General features: G+C 44.9%; 1 protein-coding gene across 1 annotated transcript in view; it reads right to left on the bottom strand.

Annotated features, from left to right (window-relative positions):
- GLRA3 (glycine receptor alpha 3) overlaps positions 1 to 23,557 on the bottom strand; it is a 693,846-nt gene that overhangs the window by 461,155 nt on the left and 209,134 nt on the right. Inside the window, exon 2 of the mRNA XM_085641854.1 lies at positions 15,583 to 15,710. Coding sequence (XP_085497980.1) covers positions 15,583 to 15,710 — 128 coding nt within the window. The remainder of the gene's footprint in view (positions 1 to 15,582; positions 15,711 to 23,557) is intronic.

Here is a 23,557-nt window from a genome sequence, read left to right on the forward strand (position 1 = left end):
GACTTGATGTCCGTGGATAAGGAAAGTAAACTGCGTGAAAGGCAGTCTGCTGGAGAGCCTTCATGTTTATACGTGGTCTAAGCTGTGCGTGCAGTCATCCTATGCAGAGGATTAATGGATGGGTGGAGGCCGGTGTTGCAAAAGCCCGGGGGCATGTCCTGTAAACCCCAACCATGATAAGCGGAAGGAGCTAAGCCGCCGCAAGTTAGTAAGAACGGTCACCAAAGGAGACCGATCGGTGCGACTGGGATGAATGAGAGTATATTCAAAAAGAAGCGTCAGTTACCAGTCGAGGACCTAAGTGTGCCTGGTGTTCCCAAGTTAACTACTAGGGGGAATAAGAGGGGAAAGCAGGTCCCTGAAAAGGTGAAGCTCAAAGTTAGCGGCAATGTGATAGAGCGTAAATCTACTTACATTGCGTGCCGCTCATGTCCGCCGTATTGACCTACCCTCTCCACCGAGTCCGGAAGGTGACTCGTGCCTCAGGAAGGTGTGCTTAAAAAGAGGAAGTCGAAGTCAGGTGACTGTGGGCGGGGGTGGAGGTGGAGGTGGGACTGTGGTAGAATGGCGGCCATCATGGATTGGTGTGTGATCTCAGCCAGTAGACCAGGAAAGATTGTAAATGTGGCGGCCATCTTAAAACGGAGGGTTGAACACTAACTTCATAGTCACAGTAGCATATTAGCTGGGAAAACCAGTAGACAGATGGCTATTTTTAAAGCACTCAGTGTGAGTTTTGGTGGTACCACTCGGAGGGCAATGTGGGTGGTATATATCGTGTCTGGGAATGTATGCCAATATACAGTAGTGAAGGTCTCTTGTTGGGACTGAAGTCTCAACCAACAGTGGGGGTCATGCTCCTGGTATAGTGTAGAATTGCTCAGGTTCTTATCGAGCTCCACGGGATATCGTCGTTGAGTCCCCCAGTATCAGAGGATAAACGGTGTATCCATCTCTGCTCTCTTGCGAAAAGGCTCGATTTAGTAAGAAGGGGATTGGCTTCTAAAATAAGCCATTTCACCGAGTCCGGTGAGTGTCCCTTCTCGTGAAAATGAGCATAAAGTTTGGTGTTATTTTTGTGGCACCGGAAACTGCTGCGATGCTCAGAAATGCGCAGTTTGATGGGGCGTGTTGTCATCCCCACGTAGTAGAGATCGCAAGGACAGATAAGTAGGTAAATACAGTTTGGTGTGTTACAATTTGTGTGGGTTCTCAATTCCCAAACAAAAGTGCTATTCAGTGTGACTGTCTTATGTACTGAAGTGAAGGTGCAAGCACTACATGTGCCACAAGGGTGGTGTCCCTTCACAGGAGGTAGTTGCCAGAGTGTGCGTTGTAGGGACTTGATCTCGGGTTTAGGCCTTGTGCGTATGAGAATATCCTTAATGTTCTTAGATCGCTTGTATGCAAAGCGTGGTGTTTCAAGGTGTAAAGTTCCTGTATTAAGGATATCCCAGTGTTTCTTTAACACGCGGGTCAGTTGTGTAGAAACCGGTGTAAAGGTAGTGACACAGGTTAGTGTTGTAGAAACACTTGGCTCGGTTCTATGTTCAAGGAGTCCTTCTCTATTGTTGTTGCGGGCACGTTTATTAGACAGAGTGATGCTCCTCTGTGGGTAGTTCCTCGCTTTCAGGTTCTGGGCCAGGATAGCTGATTCACTTTTGTATGAATCTAAAGTGCTGCAATTTCTCCTAACTCTTAGAAATTGCCCAAAGGGCAAATTTTCTCTGAGTGATCTAGGATGGTGGCTCTGAAAGTGTAACAGGCTATTGCGGTCAGTTGCCTTCCTGTACATGGTTGTTGAGAAGTGACCCTGTGTCAACTTAATAGTCAAATCAAGGAAGGCAATCTGTGTTGGAGACGCTGTTATAGTGAACTGTAAGTAGGGATTCAGGTTATTAATCCAGGTAAAAAACTCAGTGTAGCTCACGCTGTCTCCTGTCCAAAAGATGAGGATGTCGTCTATAAAACGCTTCCATAGGCGGATGTTATCGCGATAAGGATTGGTGTCACAGAAGATGTGTTCCCCCTCAAAGGAAGCCATATACAAACAAGCTTCACTAGGAGCAAAGGTACACCCCATGGAAGTACCTTGTGTCTGGTGATAGAGTTTGCCCTTGAACTCGAAAAAGTTTTCAGTTAGTGCCAGTGTAGCACAGGCTGTGATGAAGGATGGAGGGGTGGGAGACTCCCAAGGGGTTGCATTCAAAACATCCTCTATCACCTCCAGTGTGGCCCTTTGGGGGATGTTTGTGTAAAGGGCCACAACGTCGAGGGTAATGAGGAAGTTGATGTCATCAGACCCCTGAATCTGGTCAAGTAGGCGTAATACATCAGTTGTGTCCTGTATGTATAATGGGGTATCTTTGACCAAGGGTTGCAAGAAATAGTCGCAGAATTGTGAAAGAGGCTCCAGGATGGAGTCAATGCCTGATACTATCGGACGGCCTGGTACTGGTGTGACCCCTTTATGGATTTTAGGTAAAACATAAAAGTAGGGGGTTTTAGGTTCTTTCTTAATTAGAAAGGACGCCTCATTCTCACTCAGCCATCCTTGGCTTTCGGCTGAATCTATCAGGCTGGTAATAGATTTTTTCAAGCGTTCTGTAGGGTTTTTGGAAATAGGAGTATAGTATTTCCTATCCCCCAACTGTCGTAGGCATTCAGTGTCGTAATCTGTTGTATTCATTATGACAGTGGCCCCACCCTTGTCAGCTTGCTTAATGGTGATACTCGGGTCATTGGCCAATGACTCAAGAGCCAATTTTTCTTTGTTACTGATGTTTTTGAAAATTTGGCGTCCTTGAATCGTTTTCACTTCCTTCAGTACTGCCTGTTCATAGGTCAGGACTTCATTTGGTACCATTCCCGCATGTGGGGTGAAAGTAGAAGGATTACGAAGACCTGAATCCATTTCGGTTATCCTTGTTTTTCCTTCGAAGAAAAATCTGAGGCGGATCTTGCGAAAAAATTGGTGTAATTCGCAGATCTGCATGAATGGATCAACTCTGGGGGTGGGGACAAAACCAAGTCCTTTTTGGAGGACGTCATCTTCTGTCTGTGTCAATTGCCTGGTCGATAGATTAACGACTAGGTTTGTTTCTTGTTGCTGTGGCTCCTGGTCTCCATCCCTCGTTGGGGAGGTTCTTCCCACTGTACTCTTTTGCCTTCCTGCGAGGGCCCTCTTCTTCGCCCTCGCCCTCTGCCCCAACCTCTGCCTAAAAAAGGCTGGCTCATGCCTTGGGGTACAAAAGGGGGTGGGCAGTGTTGGCTAAATTGTGGGGGGCCTTGCTGGTACATCGGATATGGCCAAAAAGATGGTCCTTGGTACATAGGTGGAGGAAAGGTATTATATCCTTGTCTGCCCTTCTTTCCTCTGTATTGATTGGGTCTTGAGTATTCAGTACTGGAGTCACTGCCGGTAGAGGACCCTCTTCTGGAAGAGTTGGTATCGGTGTCTGATGAATAATTAGTGTTAGATGGGACATAATCAGCTTTAAGATATGGGTACACTTTCTCTTTCTCAAAGCGTTTAATGTCCTTTTGTAACTTTACTACTTTTTGTTTCATCAGATACTCTTTATGTTCAGCGATCTCGTTATTAAGTTCAGTCAATTTGGACTTGAAACTTGAGCCAGGGTTAGATTGTTTTAACGTGCTTTCCGCTGCTTGAATCCGTATCAACAGCTCATCCGCTAGTCTTTTGGCTGTGTTAACAATGAGGATGAGGAGATCTCTTGTACACTTCCAGGAGATTTGGGACCATTCAACTTTGAATTGCCCATCCTCCCAGAAGATCCTGGGGAAGTTTTTCACAATGAGGCCATTAGGTGAAATGTTGGCCCTAAAGTATTCTGTCATCAGGGCACCATGTAATGTAATCCGTACCCACTCTCGTTTCATGTCTGATAAGGATTGCCAATCGGCCGATTGGCTTCCTGTGGCAGTCTCGTAATCAAGACCCAGAATAGAGGGGGTCCTAAGTATTTCCGCTGCATGGTCGTCACCATAGCTCAAGCCCTGGCCCTCCATTTGTGGATGGGAGGAATTGAGGTGGAGGTGTAGAAAAAAGTGTAGGAATGAGGGGGATAGAACAGATCTTACCCACCAGTAAGGGTCCCACGGGGTTTTAAGCCGTGCAAAGTATGAATTCCAAAAAAGAGGGACACAATGGGGCTATTTCCGTTCTCAGGGGAGCGGGAGGTCCAGCAGAAGTAGATGCCCCTAGGGTATACAAGCTCAAAAAGGTAGTTTCCGCTGTTCCTCAAAGTGGAAAGAGGGGAGAAGAGTCAGGTGAAAGGCTAGAACCAATTGTATCCACTTTGTATTGGAAATTGGTAATCCATTTGTCGGATAATAATGCCCTCACACACCCTTGCAGGTGTCATGCTTCATCATATGGGCTAGCTCCTCGTCGGGCCGGCGGTGCAATGCCCGACGGGCTCCCTTTATAAGGGGCACTTTGTCGGAGATCTTCAATCCGACAGCCGTATGGTGAAGTGCGGGTGAGGGGGCCTAAGTGGTGTAGATGTGACTATGTGGTATAAAACAGGGTTAAAGTGCCAGCTGGGAATCAATTTTATTCTTGGGGCCTTCTTCCCTGATTAAAAACGTGAAAAGGTGGCACTCAACGGAGTATAATGTCTCATGTGTGAGTGAACTAAAAGATGGTCAACATGTTTCTCGCTATGAGTGTGTGTACTCGCGATTCTTCAGGACCTAAGAAAAAAACACTATCTACAAAACAGTAAAACTAATAATAACAGTATTCTGAACTGGGTCGTGTCACACCAGATGATGACTACTATTGAAGTACCTGTCAGTGTCTGGTATTACCTGTAAGGGAAATGATGCCAGTTAGAGTAGAACACCGTTGACACATTGGTACAGAAAAATATATAGCCAATAGGTGACTCTTCAACCATGCTAAAGGTAAAAACTGTGGTGGTTTCCTAAAGCCAAAAGAAATATTTTTAGCAACTCTACAAGTACATTCGTGATGTGTCCCAAAGGTGAACTAGAAGTGGCTATTCACCTGTGTGGACGATTTAAAAATGCAGTAGGGAATACGCGGGAACTGACTTACCCTATTCGGTAACAGTTAAGACAGCAGCAGTACTCGGTGGGTGTACATGGAGCTAGAATCTCTCATAAAGTAGAACTGCGCACGAGACCAAAGAATGATATGGGTAAAACAACAATTAAGAGCAGGCACTAAGTAAGGCAGTACAGTTGTGGTCTAATGTATTAATGTAATGGCAAGCTTATCCTTTAGATGTAGGAAATATATATACATTGAGGTGACAATGGAGATATAAAGGCAGTCAACCTGTAAAGTGTATCGATTGCATCACATAGATAAATACATAAATAAATAAATAAAGAAACAACACAATTCCAAGGTTGTAGGCATAAAGTGTTGTGACTTGATGTCCGTGGATAAGGAAAGTAAACTGCGTGAAAGGCAGTCTGCTGGAGAGCCTTCATGTTTATACGTGGTCTAAGCTGTGCGTGCAGTCATCCTATGCAGAGGATTAATGGATGGGTGGAGGCCGGTGTTGCAAAAGCCCGGGGGCATGTCCTGTAAACCCCAACCATGATAAGCGGAAGGAGCTAAGCCGCCGCAAGTTAGTAAGAACGGTCACCAAAGGAGACCGATCGGTGCGACTGGGATGAATGAGAGTATATTCAAAAAGAAGCGTCAGTTACCAGTCGAGGACCTAAGTGTGCCTGGTGTTCCCAAGTTAACTACTAGGGGGAATAAGAGGGGAAAGCAGGTCCCTGAAAAGGTGAAGCTCAAAGTTAGCGGCAATGTGATAGAGCGTAAATCTACTTACATTGCGTGCCGCTCATGTCCGCCGTATTGACCTACCCTCTCCACCGAGTCCGGAAGGTGACTCGTGCCTCAGGAAGGTGTGCTTAAAAAGAGGAAGTCGAAGTCAGGTGACTGTGGGCGGGGGTGGAGGTGGAGGTGGGACTGTGGTAGAATGGCGGCCATCATGGATTGGTGTGTGATCTCAGCCAGTAGACCAGGAAAGATTGTAAATGTGGCGGCCATCTTAAAACGGAGGGTTGAACACTAACTTCATAGTCACAGTAGCATATTAGCTGGGAAAACCAGTAGACAGATGGCTATTTTTAAAGCACTCAGTGTGAGTTTTGGTGGTACCACTCGGAGGGCAATGTGGGTGGTATATATCGTGTCTGGGAATGTATGCCAATATACAGTAGTGAAGGTCTCTTGTTGGGACTGAAGTCTCAACCAACAGTGGGGGTCATGCTCCTGGTATAGTGTAGAATTGCTCAGGTTCTTATCGAGCTCCACGGGATATCGTCGTTGAGTCCCCCAGTATCAGAGGATAAACGGTGTATCCATCTCTGCTCTCTTGCGAAAAGGCTCGATTTAGTAAGAAGGGGATTGGCTTCTAAAATAAGCCATTTCACCGAGTCCGGTGAGTGTCCCTTCTCGTGAAAATGAGCATAAAGTTTGGTGTTATTTTTGTGGCACCGGAAACTGCTGCGATGCTCAGAAATGCGCAGTTTGATGGGGCGTGTTGTCATCCCCACGTAGTAGAGATCGCAAGGACAGATAAGTAGGTAAATACAGTTTGGTGTGTTACAATTTGTGTGGGTTCTCAATTCCCAAACAAAAGTGCTATTCAGTGTGACTGTCTTATGTACTGAAGTGAAGGTGCAAGCACTACATGTGCCACAAGGGTGGTGTCCCTTCACAGGAGGTAGTTGCCAGAGTGTGCGTTGTAGGGACTTGATCTCGGGTTTAGGCCTTGTGCGTATGAGAATATCCTTAATGTTCTTAGATCGCTTGTATGCAAAGCGTGGTGTTTCAAGGTGTAAAGTTCCTGTATTAAGGATATCCCAGTGTTTCTTTAACACGCGGGTCAGTTGTGTAGAAACCGGTGTAAATGTAGTGACACAGGTTAGTGTTGTAGAAACACTTGGCTCGGTTCTATGTTCAAGGAGTCCTTCTCTATTGTTGTTGCGGGCACGTTTATTAGACAGAGTGATGCTCCTCTGTGGGTAGTTCCTCGCTTTCAGGTTCTGGGCCAGGATAGCTGATTCACTTTTGTATGAATCTAAAGTGCTGCAATTTCTCCTAACTCTTAGAAATTGCCCAAAGGGCAAATTTTCTCTGAGTGATCTAGGATGGTGGCTCTGAAAGTGTAACAGGCTATTGCGGTCAGTTGCCTTCCTGTACATGGTTGTTGAGAAGTGACCCTGTGTCAACTTAATAGTCAAATCAAGGAAGGCAATCTGTGTTGGAGACGCTGTTATAGTGAACTGTAAGTAGGGATTCAGGTTATTAATCCAGGTAAAAAACTCAGTGTAGCTCACGCTGTCTCCTGTCCAAAAGATGAGGATGTCGTCTATAAAACGCTTCCATAGGCGGATGTTATCGCGATAAGGATTGGTGTCACAGAAGATGTGTTCCCCCTCAAAGGAAGCCATATACAAACAAGCTACACTAGGAGCAAAGGTACTCCCCATGGAAGTACCTTGTGTCTGGTGATAGAGTTTGCCCTTGAACTCGAAAAAGTTTTCAGTTAGTGCCAGTGTAGCACAGGCTGTGATGAAGGATGGAGGGGTGGGAGACTCCCAAGGGGTTGCATTCAAAACATCCTCTATCACCTCCAGTGTGGCCCTTTGGGGGATGTTTGTGTAAAGGGCCACAACGTCGAGGGTAATGAGGAAGTTGATGTCATCAGACCCCTGAATCTGGTCAAGTAGGCGTAATACATCAGTTGTGTCCTGTATGTATAATGGGGTATCTTTGACCAAGGGTTGCAAGAAATAGTCGCAGAATTGTGAAAGAGGCTCCAGGATGGAGTCAATGCCTGATACTATCGGACGGCCTGGTACTGGTGTGACCCCTTTATGGATTTTAGGTAAAACATAAAAGTAGGGGGTTTTAGGTTCTTTCTTAATTAGAAAGGACGCCTCATTCTCACTCAGCCATCCTTGGCTTTCGGCTGAATCTATCAGGCTGGTAATAGATTTTTTCAAGCGTTCTGTAGGGTTTTTGGAAATAGGAGTATAGTATTTCCTATCCCCCAACTGTCGTAGGCATTCAGTGTCGTAATCTGTTGTATTCATTATGACAGTGGCCCCACCCTTGTCAGCTTGCTTAATGGTGATACTCGGGTCATTGGCCAATGACTCAAGAGCCAATTTTTCTTTGTTACTGATGTTTTTGAAAATTTGGCGTCCTTGAATCGTTTTCACTTCCTTCAGTACTGCCTGTTCATAGGTCAGGACTTCATTTGGTACCATTCCCGCATGTGGGGTGAAAGTAGAAGGATTACGAAGACCTGAATCCATTTCGGTTATCCTTGTTTTTCCTTCGAAGAAAAATCTGAGGCGGATCTTGCGAAAAAATTGGTGTAATTCGCAGATCTGCATGAATGGATCAACTCTGGGGGTGGGGACAAAACCAAGTCCTTTTTGGAGGACGTCATCTTCTGTCTGTGTCAATTGCCTGGTCGATAGATTAACGACTAGGTTTGTTTCTTGTTGCTGTGGCTCCTGGTCTCCATCCCTCGTTGGGGAGGTTCTTCCCACTGTACTCTTTTGCCTTCCTGCGAGGGCCCTCTTCTTCGCCCTCGCCCTCTGCCCCAACCTCTGCCTAAAAAAGGCTGGCTCATGCCTTGGGGTACAAAAGGGGGTGGGCAGTGTTGGCTAAATTGTGGGGGGCCTTGCTGGTACATCGGATATGGCCAAAAAGATGGTCCTTGGTACATAGGTGGAGGAAAGGTATTATATCCTTGTCTGCCCTTCTTTCCTCTGTATTGATTGGGTCTTGAGTATTCAGTACTGGAGTCACTGCCGGTAGAGGACCCTCTTCTGGAAGAGTTGGTATCGGTGTCTGATGAATAATTAGTGTTAGATGGGACATAATCAGCTTTAAGATATGGGTACACTTTCTCTTTCTCAAAGCGTTTAATGTCCTTTTGTAACTTTACTACTTTTTGTTTCATCAGATACTCTTTATGTTCAGCGATCTCGTTATTAAGTTCAGTCAATTTGGACTTGAAACTTGAGCCAGGGTTAGATTGTTTTAACGTGCTTTCCGCTGCTTGAATCCGTATCAACAGCTCATCCGCTAGTCTTTTGGCTGTGTTAACAATGAGGATGAGGAGATCTCTTGTACACTTCCAGGAGATTTGGGACCATTCAACTTTGAATTGCCCATCCTCCCAGAAGATCCTGGGGAAGTTTTTCACAATGAGGCCATTAGGTGAAATGTTGGCCCTAAAGTATTCTGTCATCAGGGCACCATGTAATGTAATCCGTACCCACTCTCGTTTCATGTCTGATAAGGATTGCCAATCGGCCGATTGGCTTCCTGTGGCAGTCTCGTAATCAAGACCCAGAATAGAGGGGGTCCTAAGTATTTCCGCTGCATGGTCGTCACCATAGCTCAAGCCCTGGCCCTCCATTTGTGGATGGGAGGAATTGAGGTGGAGGTGTAGAAAAAAGTGTAGGAATGAGGAATTCCAAAAACCCAACAGAACGCTTGAAAAAATCTATTACCAGCCTGATAGATTCAGCCGAAAGCCAAGGATGGCTGAGTGAGAATGAGGCGTCCTTTCTAATTAAGAAAGAACCTAAAACCCCCTACTTTTATGTTTTACCTAAAATCCATAAAGGGGTCACACCAGTACCAGGCCGTCCGATAGTATCAGGCATTGACTCCATCCTGGAGCCTCTTTCACAATTCTGCGACTATTTCTTGCAACCCTTGGTCAAAGATACCCCATTATACATACAGGACACAACTGATGTATTACGCCTACTTGACCAGATTCAGGGGTCTGATGACATCAACTTCCTCATTACCCTCGACGTTGTGGCCCTTTACACAAACATCCCCCAAAGGGCCACACTGGAGGTGATAGAGGATGTTTTGAATGCAACCCCTTGGGAGTCTCCCACCCCTCCATCCTTCATCACAGCCTGTGCTACACTGGCACTAACTGAAAACTTTTTCGAGTTCAAGGGCAAACTCTATCACCAGACACAAGGTACTTCCATGGGGAGTACCTTTGCTCCTAGTGTAGCTTGTTTGTATATGGCTTCCTTTGAGGGGGAACACATCTTCTGTGACACCAATCCTTATCGCGATAACATCCGCCTATGGAAGCGTTTTATAGACGACATCCTCATCTTTTGGACAGGAGACAGCGTGAGCTACACTGAGTTTTTTACCTGGATTAATAACCTGAATCCCTACTTACAGTTCACTATAACAGCGTCTCCAACACAGATTGCCTTCCTTGATTTGACTATTAAGTTGACACAGGGTCACTTCTCAACAACCATGTACAGGAAGGCAACTGACCGCAATAGCCTGTTACACTTTCAGAGCCACCATCCTAGATCACTCAGAGAAAATTTGCCCTTTGGGCAATTTCTAAGAGTTAGGAGAAATTGCAGCACTTTAGATTCATACAAAAGTGAATCAGCTATCCTGGCCCAGAACCTGAAAGCGAGGAACTACCCACAGAGGAGCATCACTCTGTCTAATAAACGTGCCCGCAACAACAATAGAGAAGGACTCCTTGAACATAGAACCGAGCCAAGTGTTTCTACAACACTAACCTGTGTCACTACCTTTACACCGGTTTCTACACAACTGACCCGCGTGTTAAAGAAACACTGGGATATCCTTAATACAGGAACTTTACACCTTGAAACACCACGCTTTGCATACAAGCGATCTAAGAACATTAAGGATATTCTCATACGCACAAGGCCTAAACCCGAGATCAAGTCCCTACAACGCACACTCTGGCAACTACCTCCTGTGAAGGGACACCACCCTTGTGGCACATGTAGTGCTTGCACCTTCACTTCAGTACATAAGACAGTCACACTGAATAGCACTTTTGTTTGGGAATTGAGAACCCACACAAATTGTAACACACCAAACTGTATTTACCTACTTATCTGTCCTTGCGATCTCTACTACGTGGGGATGACAACACGCCCCATCAAACTGCGCATTTCTGAGCATCGCAGCAGTTTCCGGTGCCACAAAAATAACACCAAACTTTATGCTCATTTTCACGAGAAGGGACACTCACCGGACTCGGTGAAATGGCTTATTTTAGAAGCCAATCCCCTTCTTACTAAATCGAGCCTTTTCGCAAGAGAGCAGAGATGGATACACCGTTTATCCTCTGATACTGGGGGACTCAACGACGATATCCCGTGGAGCTCGATAAGAACCTGAGCAATTCTATACTATACCAGGAGCATGACCCCCACTGTTGGTTGAGACTTCAGTCCCAACAAGAGACCTTCACTACTGTATATTGGCATACATTCCCAGACACGATATATACCACCCACATTGCCCTCCGAGTGGTACCACCAAAACTCACACTGAGTGCTTTAAAAATAGCCATCTGTCTACTGGTTTTCCCAGCTAATATGCTACTGTGACTATGAAGTTAGTGTTCAACCCTCCGTTTTAAGATGGCCGCCACATTTACAATCTTTCCTGGTCTACTGGCTGAGATCACACACCAATCCATGATGGCCGCCATTCTACCACAGTCCCACCTCCACCTCCACCCCCGCCCACAGTCACCTGACTTCGACTTCCTCTTTTTAAGCACACCTTCCTGAGGCACGAGTCACCTTCCGGACTCGGTGGAGAGGGTAGGTCAATACGGCGGACATGAGCGGCACGCAATGTAAGTAGATTTACGCTCTATCACATTGCCGCTAACTTTGAGCTTCACCTTTTCAGGGACCTGCTTTCCCCTCTTATTCCCCCTAGTAGTTAACTTGGGAACACCAGGCACACTTAGGTCCTCGACTGGTAACTGACGCTTCTTTTTGAATATACTCTCATTCATCCCAGTCGCACCGATCGGTCTCCTTTGGTGACCGTTCTTACTAACTTGCGGCGGCTTAGCTCCTTCCGCTTATCATGGTTGGGGTTTACAGGACATGCCCCCGGGCTTTTGCAACACCGGCCTCCACCCATCCATTAATCCTCTGCATAGGATGACTGCACGCACAGCTTAGACCACGTATAAACATGAAGGCTCTCCAGCAGACTGCCTTTCACGCAGTTTACTTTCCTTATCCACGGACATCAAGTCACAACACTTTATGCCTACAACCTTGGAATTGTGTTGTTTCTTTATTTATTTATTTATGTATTTATCTATGTGATGCAATCGATACACTTTACAGGTTGACTGCCTTTATATCTCCATTGTCACCTCAATGTATATATATTTCCTACATCTAAAGGATAAGCTTGCCATTACATTAATACATTAGACCACAACTGTACTGCCTTACTTAGTGCCTGCTCTTAATTGTTGTTTTACCCATATCATTCTTTGGTCTCGTGCGCAGTTCTACTTTATGAGAGATTCTAGCTCCATGTACACCCACCGAGTACTGCTGCTGTCTTAACTGTTACCGAATAGGGTAAGTCAGTTCCCGCGTATTCCCTACTGCATTTTTAAATCGTCCACACAGGTGAATAGCCACTTCTAGTTCACCTTTGGGACACATCACGAATGTACTTGTAGAGTTGCTAAAAATATTTCTTTTGGCTTTAGGAAACCACCACAGTTTTTACCTTTAGCATGGTTGAAGAGTCACCTATTGGCTATATATTTTTCTGTACCAATGTGTCAACGGTGTTCTACTCTAACTGGCATCATTTCCCTTACAGGTAATACCAGACACTGACAGGTACTTCAATAGTAGTCATCATCTGGTGTGACACGACCCAGTTCAGAATACTGTTATTATTAGTTTTACTGTTTTGTAGATAGTGTTTTTTTCTTAGGTCCTGAAGAATCGCGAGTACACACACTCATAGCGAGAAACATGTTGACCATCTTTTAGTTCACTCACACATGAGACATTATACTCCGTTGAGTGCCACCTTTTCACGTTTTTAATCAGGGAAGAAGGCCCCAAGAATAAAATTGATTCCCAGCTGGCACTTTAACCCTGTTTTATACCACATAGTCACATCTACACCACTTAGGCCCCCTCACCCGCACTTCACCATACGGCTGTCGGATTGAAGATCTCCGACAAAGTGCCCCTTATAAAGGGAGCCCGTCGGGCATTGCACCGCCGGCCCGACGAGGAGCTAGCCCATATGATGAAGCATGACACCTGCAAGGGTGTGTGAGGGCATTATTATCCGACAAATGGATTACCAATTTCCAATACAAAGTGGATACAATTGGTTCTAGCCTTTCACCTGACTCTTCTCCCCTCTTTCCACTTTGAGGAACAGCGGAAACTACCTTTTTGAGCTTCTATTCCTGTAGGGCCTTGGTGAGCATGAGGAATCGGAATATGCAAACTGGAGATACAGGTCTTCTGATACTCTCTCCACTGAACGTATAGAAATTATTGAAGAACTGTAGAAGAATCATGAGGATTTACAATATTTTACTGTCTCTGAGAGTATTGTCTTATTTGTGTGAGATAACCAGGTTATTTCTTGCCCTGCAGGCGAACATTTACTGGATTGCTGTAACTCTGCAAGGAATCCTGATAGAGGTGTTGGCAGCACAAAATGCATTTTTCCAGGAATTTGTAGCCTTTTTCAGAAAGTATAGAAGGTGGTCACCACCATCGGGACTACTCAAAGTTAAGCAAGGCAGATAGAGTAAGTATAGTTTAAATCAATAAATGCACTCAATATTGCGGCCAAAATCTTGGCAGATGCAAGATCTCATGGAAAACCTGTTAGGAACCCTTTAACAAATTAAATTTCTCATTCGAAAACACAATTAATATAGAACAACAGAGATTTTTCAAAACAGTTATGACAGAGGACAAGGTGCAGTATTCTCAAGGCCCAATGGCAATCCTGGTGTCTGAGGAGACCCACTGGGCATCATTTAATGTTTATGACTGAAAAGAATGAAATGGCCCATTCACTAAGATGGAGGTACGGCATAAATTGCCAAAAGAAGTTCTAATTTGCATTCCAATAAATTCATTATGATTATTTCATTGATCTATGTCTTTCATGAAATCGCTTATGAAGAAGAAATGTTAAATAAATGCAAGCTGACTTTTTGGGGATGAGTGCAAAAGGGCAATAGTAATGTTTTCAGGCAACTGCAGATTATTTCATAATCTACAAAAGGGAGCTATTTAATATTTGTAATAGATTTATGTTGCAAGGTGCTCACAATTTTCAGACACATATTATGGAAGGCATTTTTTGGGGGAAAGAGAAGTTATACCGAAATCCACTCAGTTCGTCAGGATGAAGAACGGGTTGTACTATAGTGACATTTATTAAGAACAGTCAAAAAGTGAATGACGCGCACGTTATTTGTTTAGAAGTATACTTGAACATTTTGCTGTGCCAGATAAATCTGCTAATTTTGTTTTTAATCTTTTTTGTTTTTGGCTCATAAACCATAGTATGTTAGAAGAAAAAGGCCTAACTCACGAAAATAAATGGACACGTATGTGCATAGAGTTACATCTCTGTTGAGAACATTTTCCCATGTATTTCCAATTTACTAACATCACTGAAAGGCTATGCAAAGTACACGTTTCCTAGTGTACATCTAAAGATGACAGGTGTGTTTTTAAAAACAAAATCTTTTAGTCTTCTGTTCCCCTGTTACAAAGTTCTCCATAGTGGATATGTTTGCACAAAGGAAATGAAACACACATTTTTTCTTATTCTTTTCAGAGAGAAACATTTTTCCACATCGAGGACGACCTTCCCTCTACACTTCTGCCCAACCTGGAAGTGATCCCTTCCCCTAACATCATGAAAGGTGAGTTACTCCAGCCTATGTGGAGGTACTAGGGAGCAGGCAGTGAGAGATAAACTAGGATAAAGTGAGATTTGAGGTACTACATTCCAGGTAGTGCACAGGTCACAGGAAAGGATTGAACTGATACAAAGAGCTGCTACAAAGAACAATGCACATGACTGAATACACGGAATAATAATTAGATAAGGGTAAATTGATGATATTTTCGAGCAGATTTAATAGAATTTAGATTTTGCAGTAGCAAGTGTCTGATCCTTTCATAGTCTGAGCACCACACCCCTGAGGACTTTAGACCAATTTATGATGTTTGTCTTTAATTGATTTGAATGCAGGAAACGAGACCAAACACAATGGCATGGCAGTGTTAAAGAGCACCCAAACCAGAGTAAGCATATCTAGAATATAACAAAAGAGTTGCAAATTCAGTAGCAACAAAATAGAGTTATGAGAATAGGTGTAAGGAAAACAAAGCATGCAGAATAAGGTATATTGGCGAGCCAGGTATCTAATAATAAATCTGTGAGAAGTGAAGTGTGAATGTTTTCTAACATTCTATGGAGATTGGCCCTAGCAACTGCAACAATTCATAGAAATGATCCATTGAATGGTTGACTAACTCCTTTACGGTGGGGTTGCAATATGTTCAAAAAACCGAATATGAAACAACTCAAAGACGTATTCACTGCTCGTCAAATTAATTTTTATGGCATGCTTGATAGTTTTACAGGTGGAAATATGACTGTAGCGATGCAAGATGAAACTTAGAAGATACCTTTAAAATTTGGTCTGATTCTCGCATCATATCCTGATGTTCTGCCCATTAATTTATCCAGAAAATCCGAAGGCGACAAAGGTGAAGCACGTGGCCTTGCACTGTCTGATTCCTTTGTGGTTACCAAACTAGGTAGAAAAAAGAAAGAACGGCCCTTTACAAAGTTGTTCAGCAGCAATTCAGCAACACATATCCTACATTTTTCAGCAACTGCAATTTCATATTAGAGACATGTAGTACCAGTTTATGTTTGCCTTATGTTGAAAAAAGTACCATCATAACATTACTGTGCTTTCTTCGTTATTTGAGTTGCACAACTTAACCATACATGTGAAAGTTCATGTAGTTTATGACAGTATAATTGGAGTAGTACCGTTTATGAAGGTGCTCTTTATAGTAGATTATAATTGAGAGAAGGAGTGAATATTGAAGGTCCCCTTCTTTTACCTAATCTCATTTTAACTAGTTCTAATTTTCATTCTAGGACACATTAAAATCAATGATTTGACCATTATAATATAACACACAGTAGTGCAGGATTACTACCTTTTCACACAATGCGAGGAGCAACCCAGTGTGTATGCTACTTTGCATGAAAGGGACAGAGCAGAATATGTGCATATGTACTAAAATATGGCACTATTTTCCTCCAACCCTGTGCTGGCTCACTTAAGGCTGCTATGCACTAACATAACCTTACACCAAAGTTACACATCATCAACCACAGATTCAGTCAGGGAATGGTACCCTTCCAGTGCAATATACTGGCCTTTCAATGTAGTAAATGCACATAGATAAATCAAATATTATTATCTAAGATTATAACATCCTGTGCGAAAGATGATTCAGAGGGGAATAAGTCCTCTAGTTTATTAACATAAACACAGATCGAAGCCATACTCAGTCTACGAACCACATGAGTGTGGCATCAAATAGTGCCCAGAGCAGTCAGAGGCAGGCTGTGGATTTTTCATTTAATTTTTCAGTCTTCATCTAAGCAGTTATTTCAGATCCGGTTGTGGAAAAATGCTTTCTTTGTTGCAGTAACTACCATTCAGTTTTCAGAGCAGAAATCTAATGAAATAATGGCGCATCACTTCCATTATCGTTCTGTAGGCCACCTGTTAGACCTGTCAGCCTTAGGGTCATCTCGCAAACTTTGTGCTTACTTACCTCCATTCTTTGTGCTGCAATTCGTTTTTGTTGGCCTTAGGACTCTGCACTTTACCACTGCTAACCAGAGCTAAAGTGAATGTGCTCACTTCCCTAAACAAGGCTTGATTGGCTTACATTTGATTGGCATATTTAATTTACTTATATGTACCTTATAGAGTGGTATACCATATACCCAGGGCCTGTAGATTAAATGTTACAAGTGGGCCTGCAGTATTTATTGTGCCACCCACTTAAGTAGCACCTCAAAACATGTCCCAGGACTCCCGAAAAGGTTGGTCAGGGTTCCACCAGAAGAAAGAGGGGGAAGATAAGAACAAGAAAGAGTTCCCTCAAGGTCCCCCAAATTTTTTCAGGGGCAAGGGTCTCAATCTAAATCTGACCACCAGAAAAAAAGTCTTATTTGAACACTGGCAAGTTTGTCCCCAAGTGCTATGAGTGCTATTAGAATTGGCACACCAAGGGTGATCCCAAATGTCCCAAACGGGCACAGCCTCCCAGTGGTGGGTAGACCTTTGGGTTGTCTAGGGTAGTGCCTAGGGAGGAGATGGCCCCAGGTAGTGGAGGGGGGTCAGTGAAAACACACTAGTGTCCCTGGGTGACAACAACATGGTGCCCAAATCCCACATGACTTCAATACTTTCAAGAATAGGCAGTGGGTCGCCATTAATGGGCAGGGGTAGAGGCTCTGAGGGACATAAGAGCCAGTATGTCTACTGTCAGGTGTCATCTGGTTTTCTCGGAGTATGTGATTCTCAATACATTTCACCAGGTTGTAGTGGTAGACAAGTATGATTCCTTTTGAATAGGGGGTGGTCTCAGGTCCCCTGAAAGTTGCTGTGAGCCCTGCCATGCCTGATGACTGTCTATTAGGGAATGATCAAGAGTACACTATCTAGAAGAAAGTGGAGCTCAGGTCATACATGTAAATGTTGGAGTTGCCTGAGAGGGTCTGTTTGACCACCAGGTCCCTGGCTGCCCTGGAGGGGAGTTGAGGAGGTGTGGAGCCTGAGAAAATAGTCCAGACAACTGCCAAGAGAGAGAAGGGCAATATCCCATGGTACAGATGGATGAGGCACCAGAGGATGCTGCCCCAGAGTCTACCAGGAAGGACATTACCTCCCTTGGTGACCTGCCTGAGCTTGCTGGATGGGAAGCTGAAGGGGGACCTACCAGGGAAGAGTTCTGTAAGGCAGAGGAGTACCCAACCTTGGAAGGCATGAGGCGGCAAGCTGAAGGACAGGCAGCTGGTGATACCTCTGCAGATCACCTGATATATACTGGGAGACTTACCTCCTGCCTTTTGAGCCTAAGGCATCCTTAATTGGAACAACACATGCATTGGTAATCCCACAATGCTACAGGGTCTTCCTACTTGGGCTGGTTCATGAGATACCCCTGGCTGGACATCTGAGACAAGACAAAACCTTTGCCAGGCTTGTCTCCCACTTCTATAAGCCCCGGATAAAGATCTCCTCAGATGCATTCTGCAGCACTTGCCTAGCCTGCCAGACCAGTGGGAAGACAGGGAAAAAGCTGAAGGCTGTCCTGATCAATTATCTGTCATTGGCACCCTGTTTGAAAGGGTAGGCATTACACTTGTAGGGCCCTTGGTACCCAAGACAGTCTTAGGCAACATGTTTATACTGGTCTTGGTGCCATGCCACTAGATGCCCAGAGGCCACACCTATGAGGACTGTAGTGGCTAGGGCCCTGATGGGGATTTTCACATGGGTGGGGTTCCCTAAAGAAGTGGTGTCTGACAGGGGCAGCAACGTCATGTATGCATATATGAAGTTGATGTGGAAGGAGTGTGGAGTAACTTACAATTCCTCCACACCTTACCATCCACAAACAAATGGGCTTGTTGAAAGATTTAATAATACCCTAAAATACATGATTATAGGACTATGGGCCTGCCCAAGCCCATGAGGCAAAAGTGGGAGGTGTTTTTACTATTCCTGCTCCTTACCTACATGGAGGTGCCACAGAATGGATTGGAATCAACCCCTTTGAACTTCTGTATGGACAGCCTGTTAGTGCCAGGGGGCATCTCAGTCTGGTCAATGAGTGATGGGAGCAAGCTCTCAAGAAACCCCACCATGATGTGGCTAGCTATGTGTTAGCCCTCAGGAACCAGAAAACCAAGTTCTAGAAGAAAACATCTGAGAACTTGAACGCAAGCCTGGAAATTATGAAACAGTGGTATAACCAGACAATTACCCCTGTGGAATTTTAAACTGGGCAAAAAGTGTGGGTAATGGAGCCTGTAGAGCCCAGGGCCTTCCAAGACTGTTAGGCTGGACCTTATGAGGTGGTTGACAGGAAGGGGGAGGCCACCCACCTGGTGGATCTCAAGACCCCAAAACACCCCTTAAGGGTACTCCATATCAGCTGCTTCAAGCCACACTATGAGAGGGCAGAGGTCTACAGGCTGCTGGTGCCATATGATGGGGAGGAGGAGGATAGTGATGAGTTTAAAGTGATGCCCTTTGGGCTGAAAAATTCCCCTGCCACCTTTCAGAGGCTGATGAACCAGGTCTTGGCTGGGAAGGATGCCTTCAGTGCTGGTTACTTGGATGACATAGCTGTTTTCAGTAGCAGCTGAGAGGACCGCCTGTTTCACCTGCATGAAGTGCTCTAGACCCTACAACATGCAGGCCTGACAATCAAGACCAGTAAGTGCCAGATACGGCAGGAGTCTGTGGTATACTTGGTATACCTTGTGGGCAGGGGTAAGGTGCAGCCCCTCCAGTCCAAAATAGAAACTATTCTGGTGTGGGAGCCCCCAAAAACTTGGACTGAGGTGATGGCTTTTCAGGGCCTCACAGGATACTACAGGAGCTTTATTTCCCAAAGGGTGTTGCCCCCTTTACTGAGCTGACTTCTAAGAAGCAGTCTAAGAAGGTGATCTGGACGGAGACTTGCCAGAAAGCCTTCGACTGCCTCAAACTTGCCATTTGCACTGCCCCTGTGTTGAAGCCCCTGAACTTTCTAAGGAACTCATAGTTCAAACAGATGCCTCAGGGCATTGCATAGTGGCAGTTCTATCACAGCTCAATGAAGAGGGCATAAACCAACCTGGAGCTTTCATCTCTAATAGGTTAATTCCCAGGCAATAGAGGAGGGGTGCTATTGAAAGAGAAGCCTTTGCTGTAGTCTGGGCACTGAAGATGCTGTGACCATGTTTTTTTGGGACACATTTCCGGGTTCAGGCAGACCACATGCACTTCAGGTGGCTAATGCAAATGAGGGGTGAGAAATTGTTGAGGTGGCCCATCTCCCTACAGGGAATTGACTTTACGGTGCAATACCGCCTGAGGCAGATTACTCCAATGCTAATGGTCTATCTGGGTACTTCAGGCCCGATTCACAAAAGTAATCTGAGACAAAATCCTAACTTTATGACTTCGGTATTCACAAAAGGGTTTTAGGAGTAGTAACGTTAGGATTCCTAGCTTTATTACTCCTAAACTGAGACAAAATCCTAACTTTAAAACTTTTGGTATTCACAAAAGGCATTTAGGAGTAGTAAAGTTAGGAATCCTAACTTCACTACTCCTAAATGCCTTTTGTGAATACCGAAAGTCGTAAAGTTAGGATTTTGTCTCAGACTACTTTTGTGAATCAGGCCCTTCTACCTTAGTGATAAGAACTCTTAGGAGGTTTGGTATTTCTCCTCACTTTCAGCTGGTGGGACATGTGTTAGACCCGTTAGTCTTAGGGTCGTGTTCCCCAAACATTTTGCTTACTTACCTCCATTTTTGGTGCTTAAATTCATTTTGTTGGCCATAGGACTGTGCACTTAATTCTTGCTAACCAGTGCTAAAGTACTTATGCCCCCTTCCATGATCATGGTTACATTGGCTCACACCTGATTGACAATTTAATTTACTTATACATCCCTTGTAGATTGGTGCACCACATACCAGCTTGTAGATTAAATGCAACCAGTGGCTCTGCAGCACTTGTTGTGCCATTCTTTTAAGTAGCACCTTAAAACATGTCCCAGACCTGTCAGTGCAGCCTGAATGCATTTTCAAATTGCCATGTCGACTTGGCATTTAAACCCGCTTGCCAAGCCTTAAACTCCCCTTTAATTACACAGGCGTCACTCCTAAGGTAGGTACTTGGTATCCTATTGGGAAGGGCACTCCCCTTTTATTACATAGAAGCCACTCATAAGGTAGGTACTTGGTAGCCTATTGGGAAGGGCGCTATCTAACTAGAAGATTGGGCATTTACAATTACGTTTTACATGTCCTGGTAGTGAAAAACTGCTAAATTAATTGTTCACTATTGTGAGGTCTACCACTCCCTTAGGATAGCATCCTCCTTACATTTAATATGCTATAATTTTCATTTGGGATCAGGTAGCTATGGAATTGTAATGATAAATCCACTTTAATGGTGAAGTTGGATTTTACATTACAATTTTGAAAATGGCAAATTTAAGAAGTTGTCATTTTCCTGTTCTTATCCCTTTGTGCCTGCAGCTTGTCTTGTGTCACATGAGTGGGTGTAGCTGACAATTGGACTTTGTGAATTCCTCCCAGGCAGTCACAGAATAAAGGGATTAGCAGTACCTCAATGGGCTGTCTACTGGCAGGATTAGGGGTTGAGCTGAGCACAGTCCCATTTCAAACTGAATAGGGTGTGCTCTGCTTTCACACAAAGGACCTAACAACTGCATGTTGTCCCTGCAGCCCTGCTTTTGAGCCCTGCATCTTCACTTGACCCCAGGACTATGAAAGTGACTCCACTCACAATCAACTCTGAGCACTACATTTTACACCTTAACTTCTACCTCGATAACCCCGATGACACCAACTCCACTGACCTCCTGGAAAGCATGAGCAACATCCACCTCACGTAGCTCATCACCAACCAAACCCACATCGCAGGACACATGCTTGAACCCATCTTCTTCTCCAGCGACAGGAACAGGTACATCCACAACACACCACTCACCTGTTCTGACCATCACAGTTTACACTTCACCATCTCAGCACCCACCCTCCCGGCATTGTGCCCCCCAGATCCACATGAAGAGACTAGTAAAATGTATCAGAAGACCTGTGGAATGACACTTTCCGTGCCCAGACTCTACACACAACTCTGAATGAGCAGCTGTGAGCTTCTCCCAGTGGATCACAGACTGTGCAGACACCATCAGCCCCGCCAAGACAGTCAGGAGCAAAGAACAAAGCGAAAAGCTGGTTCACCAAGGAACTGCACTCCACCAAATGCAACTGCCGACAACTTGAAAGAAAGTGGCGCATTAGCAAAAAGGCAGAAGACCACACTGCCTTCCGGTCTGCTCTGAACCAGTACCCCGCCTCCTGAAAGACACCAAGAAGAACACGCTAGCAGACCGCAAGCAAGGCCAGTGCAAATCACAGCAAAGAACTCTTTGCCAATCTTGAAGAAGTTCACCAATCCCGTAGTCACCGAGAACGACATAACTCATTTCCAGGAACTGTTGGACAACCTCGCAGACTTCTCCATGAAAAGATCTCGGCCATCTATGAAACTTTGAACACCAACTCTCCACTACAGAGAGCATCAATCAGCTCACATCCATGAACACAAACCCTGACCCCCTTCTCACCAACTGGAAACTCTTCACCGCGCAAGACAATATCTCCGTCATGAACTCTGTGCATTAAGGAGCACATTCAAACCCATGCCCCCCACATCTTAAACCTCAGAAGCAAGACAATTGTAACAAGCTCAGGATGGTCGTGAACACCTCCATCACTGCAGCATCCTTCCTTGAGGATTGGAAACACACTGAAGTGAGGCCCCTCCTGAATAACCATCCACCAACCCAGCCGAAATAAAGAACTACCAGCACATCTCTGTGCTCCCCTATCCAGCAAATGTCCTTGAGAAAGCAATCAACCAGATACTCACCCAACATCTAGAAGGACATAACCTCCTAGGTCCCTCCCAGTCTGGATTGTGAGCTAGCCACAGCCCTGAGACAGCCCTGATTGCAGCCACAGACTACATCAGAGCCCTCCTGGACAGCGGGGAAACAGCACCGCTCATCCTCATGGACCTGTCTGCTGTGTTTGACACCTTCTTCCACCACATCCTGATCAACAGACTCCACCACATCGGGATTCAAGGAGATGCCCTCAAATGTATCAGCTCATACCTAACCAGCAGAACCCAAAGGATCTGCCTCCCACCTTTAACCTCAGAGCCTAAGAAGGCATTTGCGGAGTCCCCCTAGGATTGTCTCTCAAACCTTTTCTCTTCAACACCTATATGAGTCCACTGGCCTCCACTGTCAGATCACACAGACTCAACATCATCTTCTATGCCGATGACACACAGCTCCTCCTCTCACTGTTCGAGGATCCCTCCACCATTAAAGATAACTTCCACAGATGCATGATGAACATCATGGCCTAGATAAAGGCCAACTATCTCAAACTCAATACCAAAAAAAAAAAATCCTCGTCTTTGAGAACAACACCTCACCATGGACTGACACATAATGGCCCATGGAGCTCGGCACACCCCCTGCCCCATCAAGCGATACCCACAACCTCTGCATCTTTCTGGATAGCGAGCTATTTATGGAGAAGCAACTCAACGAAGTCTCATACACTTTCTTCCACACCCTTCCACACTGATCTTCAGGTGGCTTCTGGCAGACACCAGAAGGACCGTCATGCATGCCCTCATCACCAGCAGACTGGACTACGGAAGTATGCTGTACATTGGAAATACAACACACCTCCTGAAGAGACTCTAGACAATATAGAATTTGGCGGCAAGACTCATACTC

The sequence above is a fragment of the Triturus cristatus genome, chromosome 2_2 (genome assembly GCF_964204655.1).
Source record: "Triturus cristatus chromosome 2_2, aTriCri1.1, whole genome shotgun sequence".
Lineage (NCBI taxonomy): Eukaryota > Metazoa > Chordata > Amphibia > Caudata > Salamandridae > Triturus > Triturus cristatus.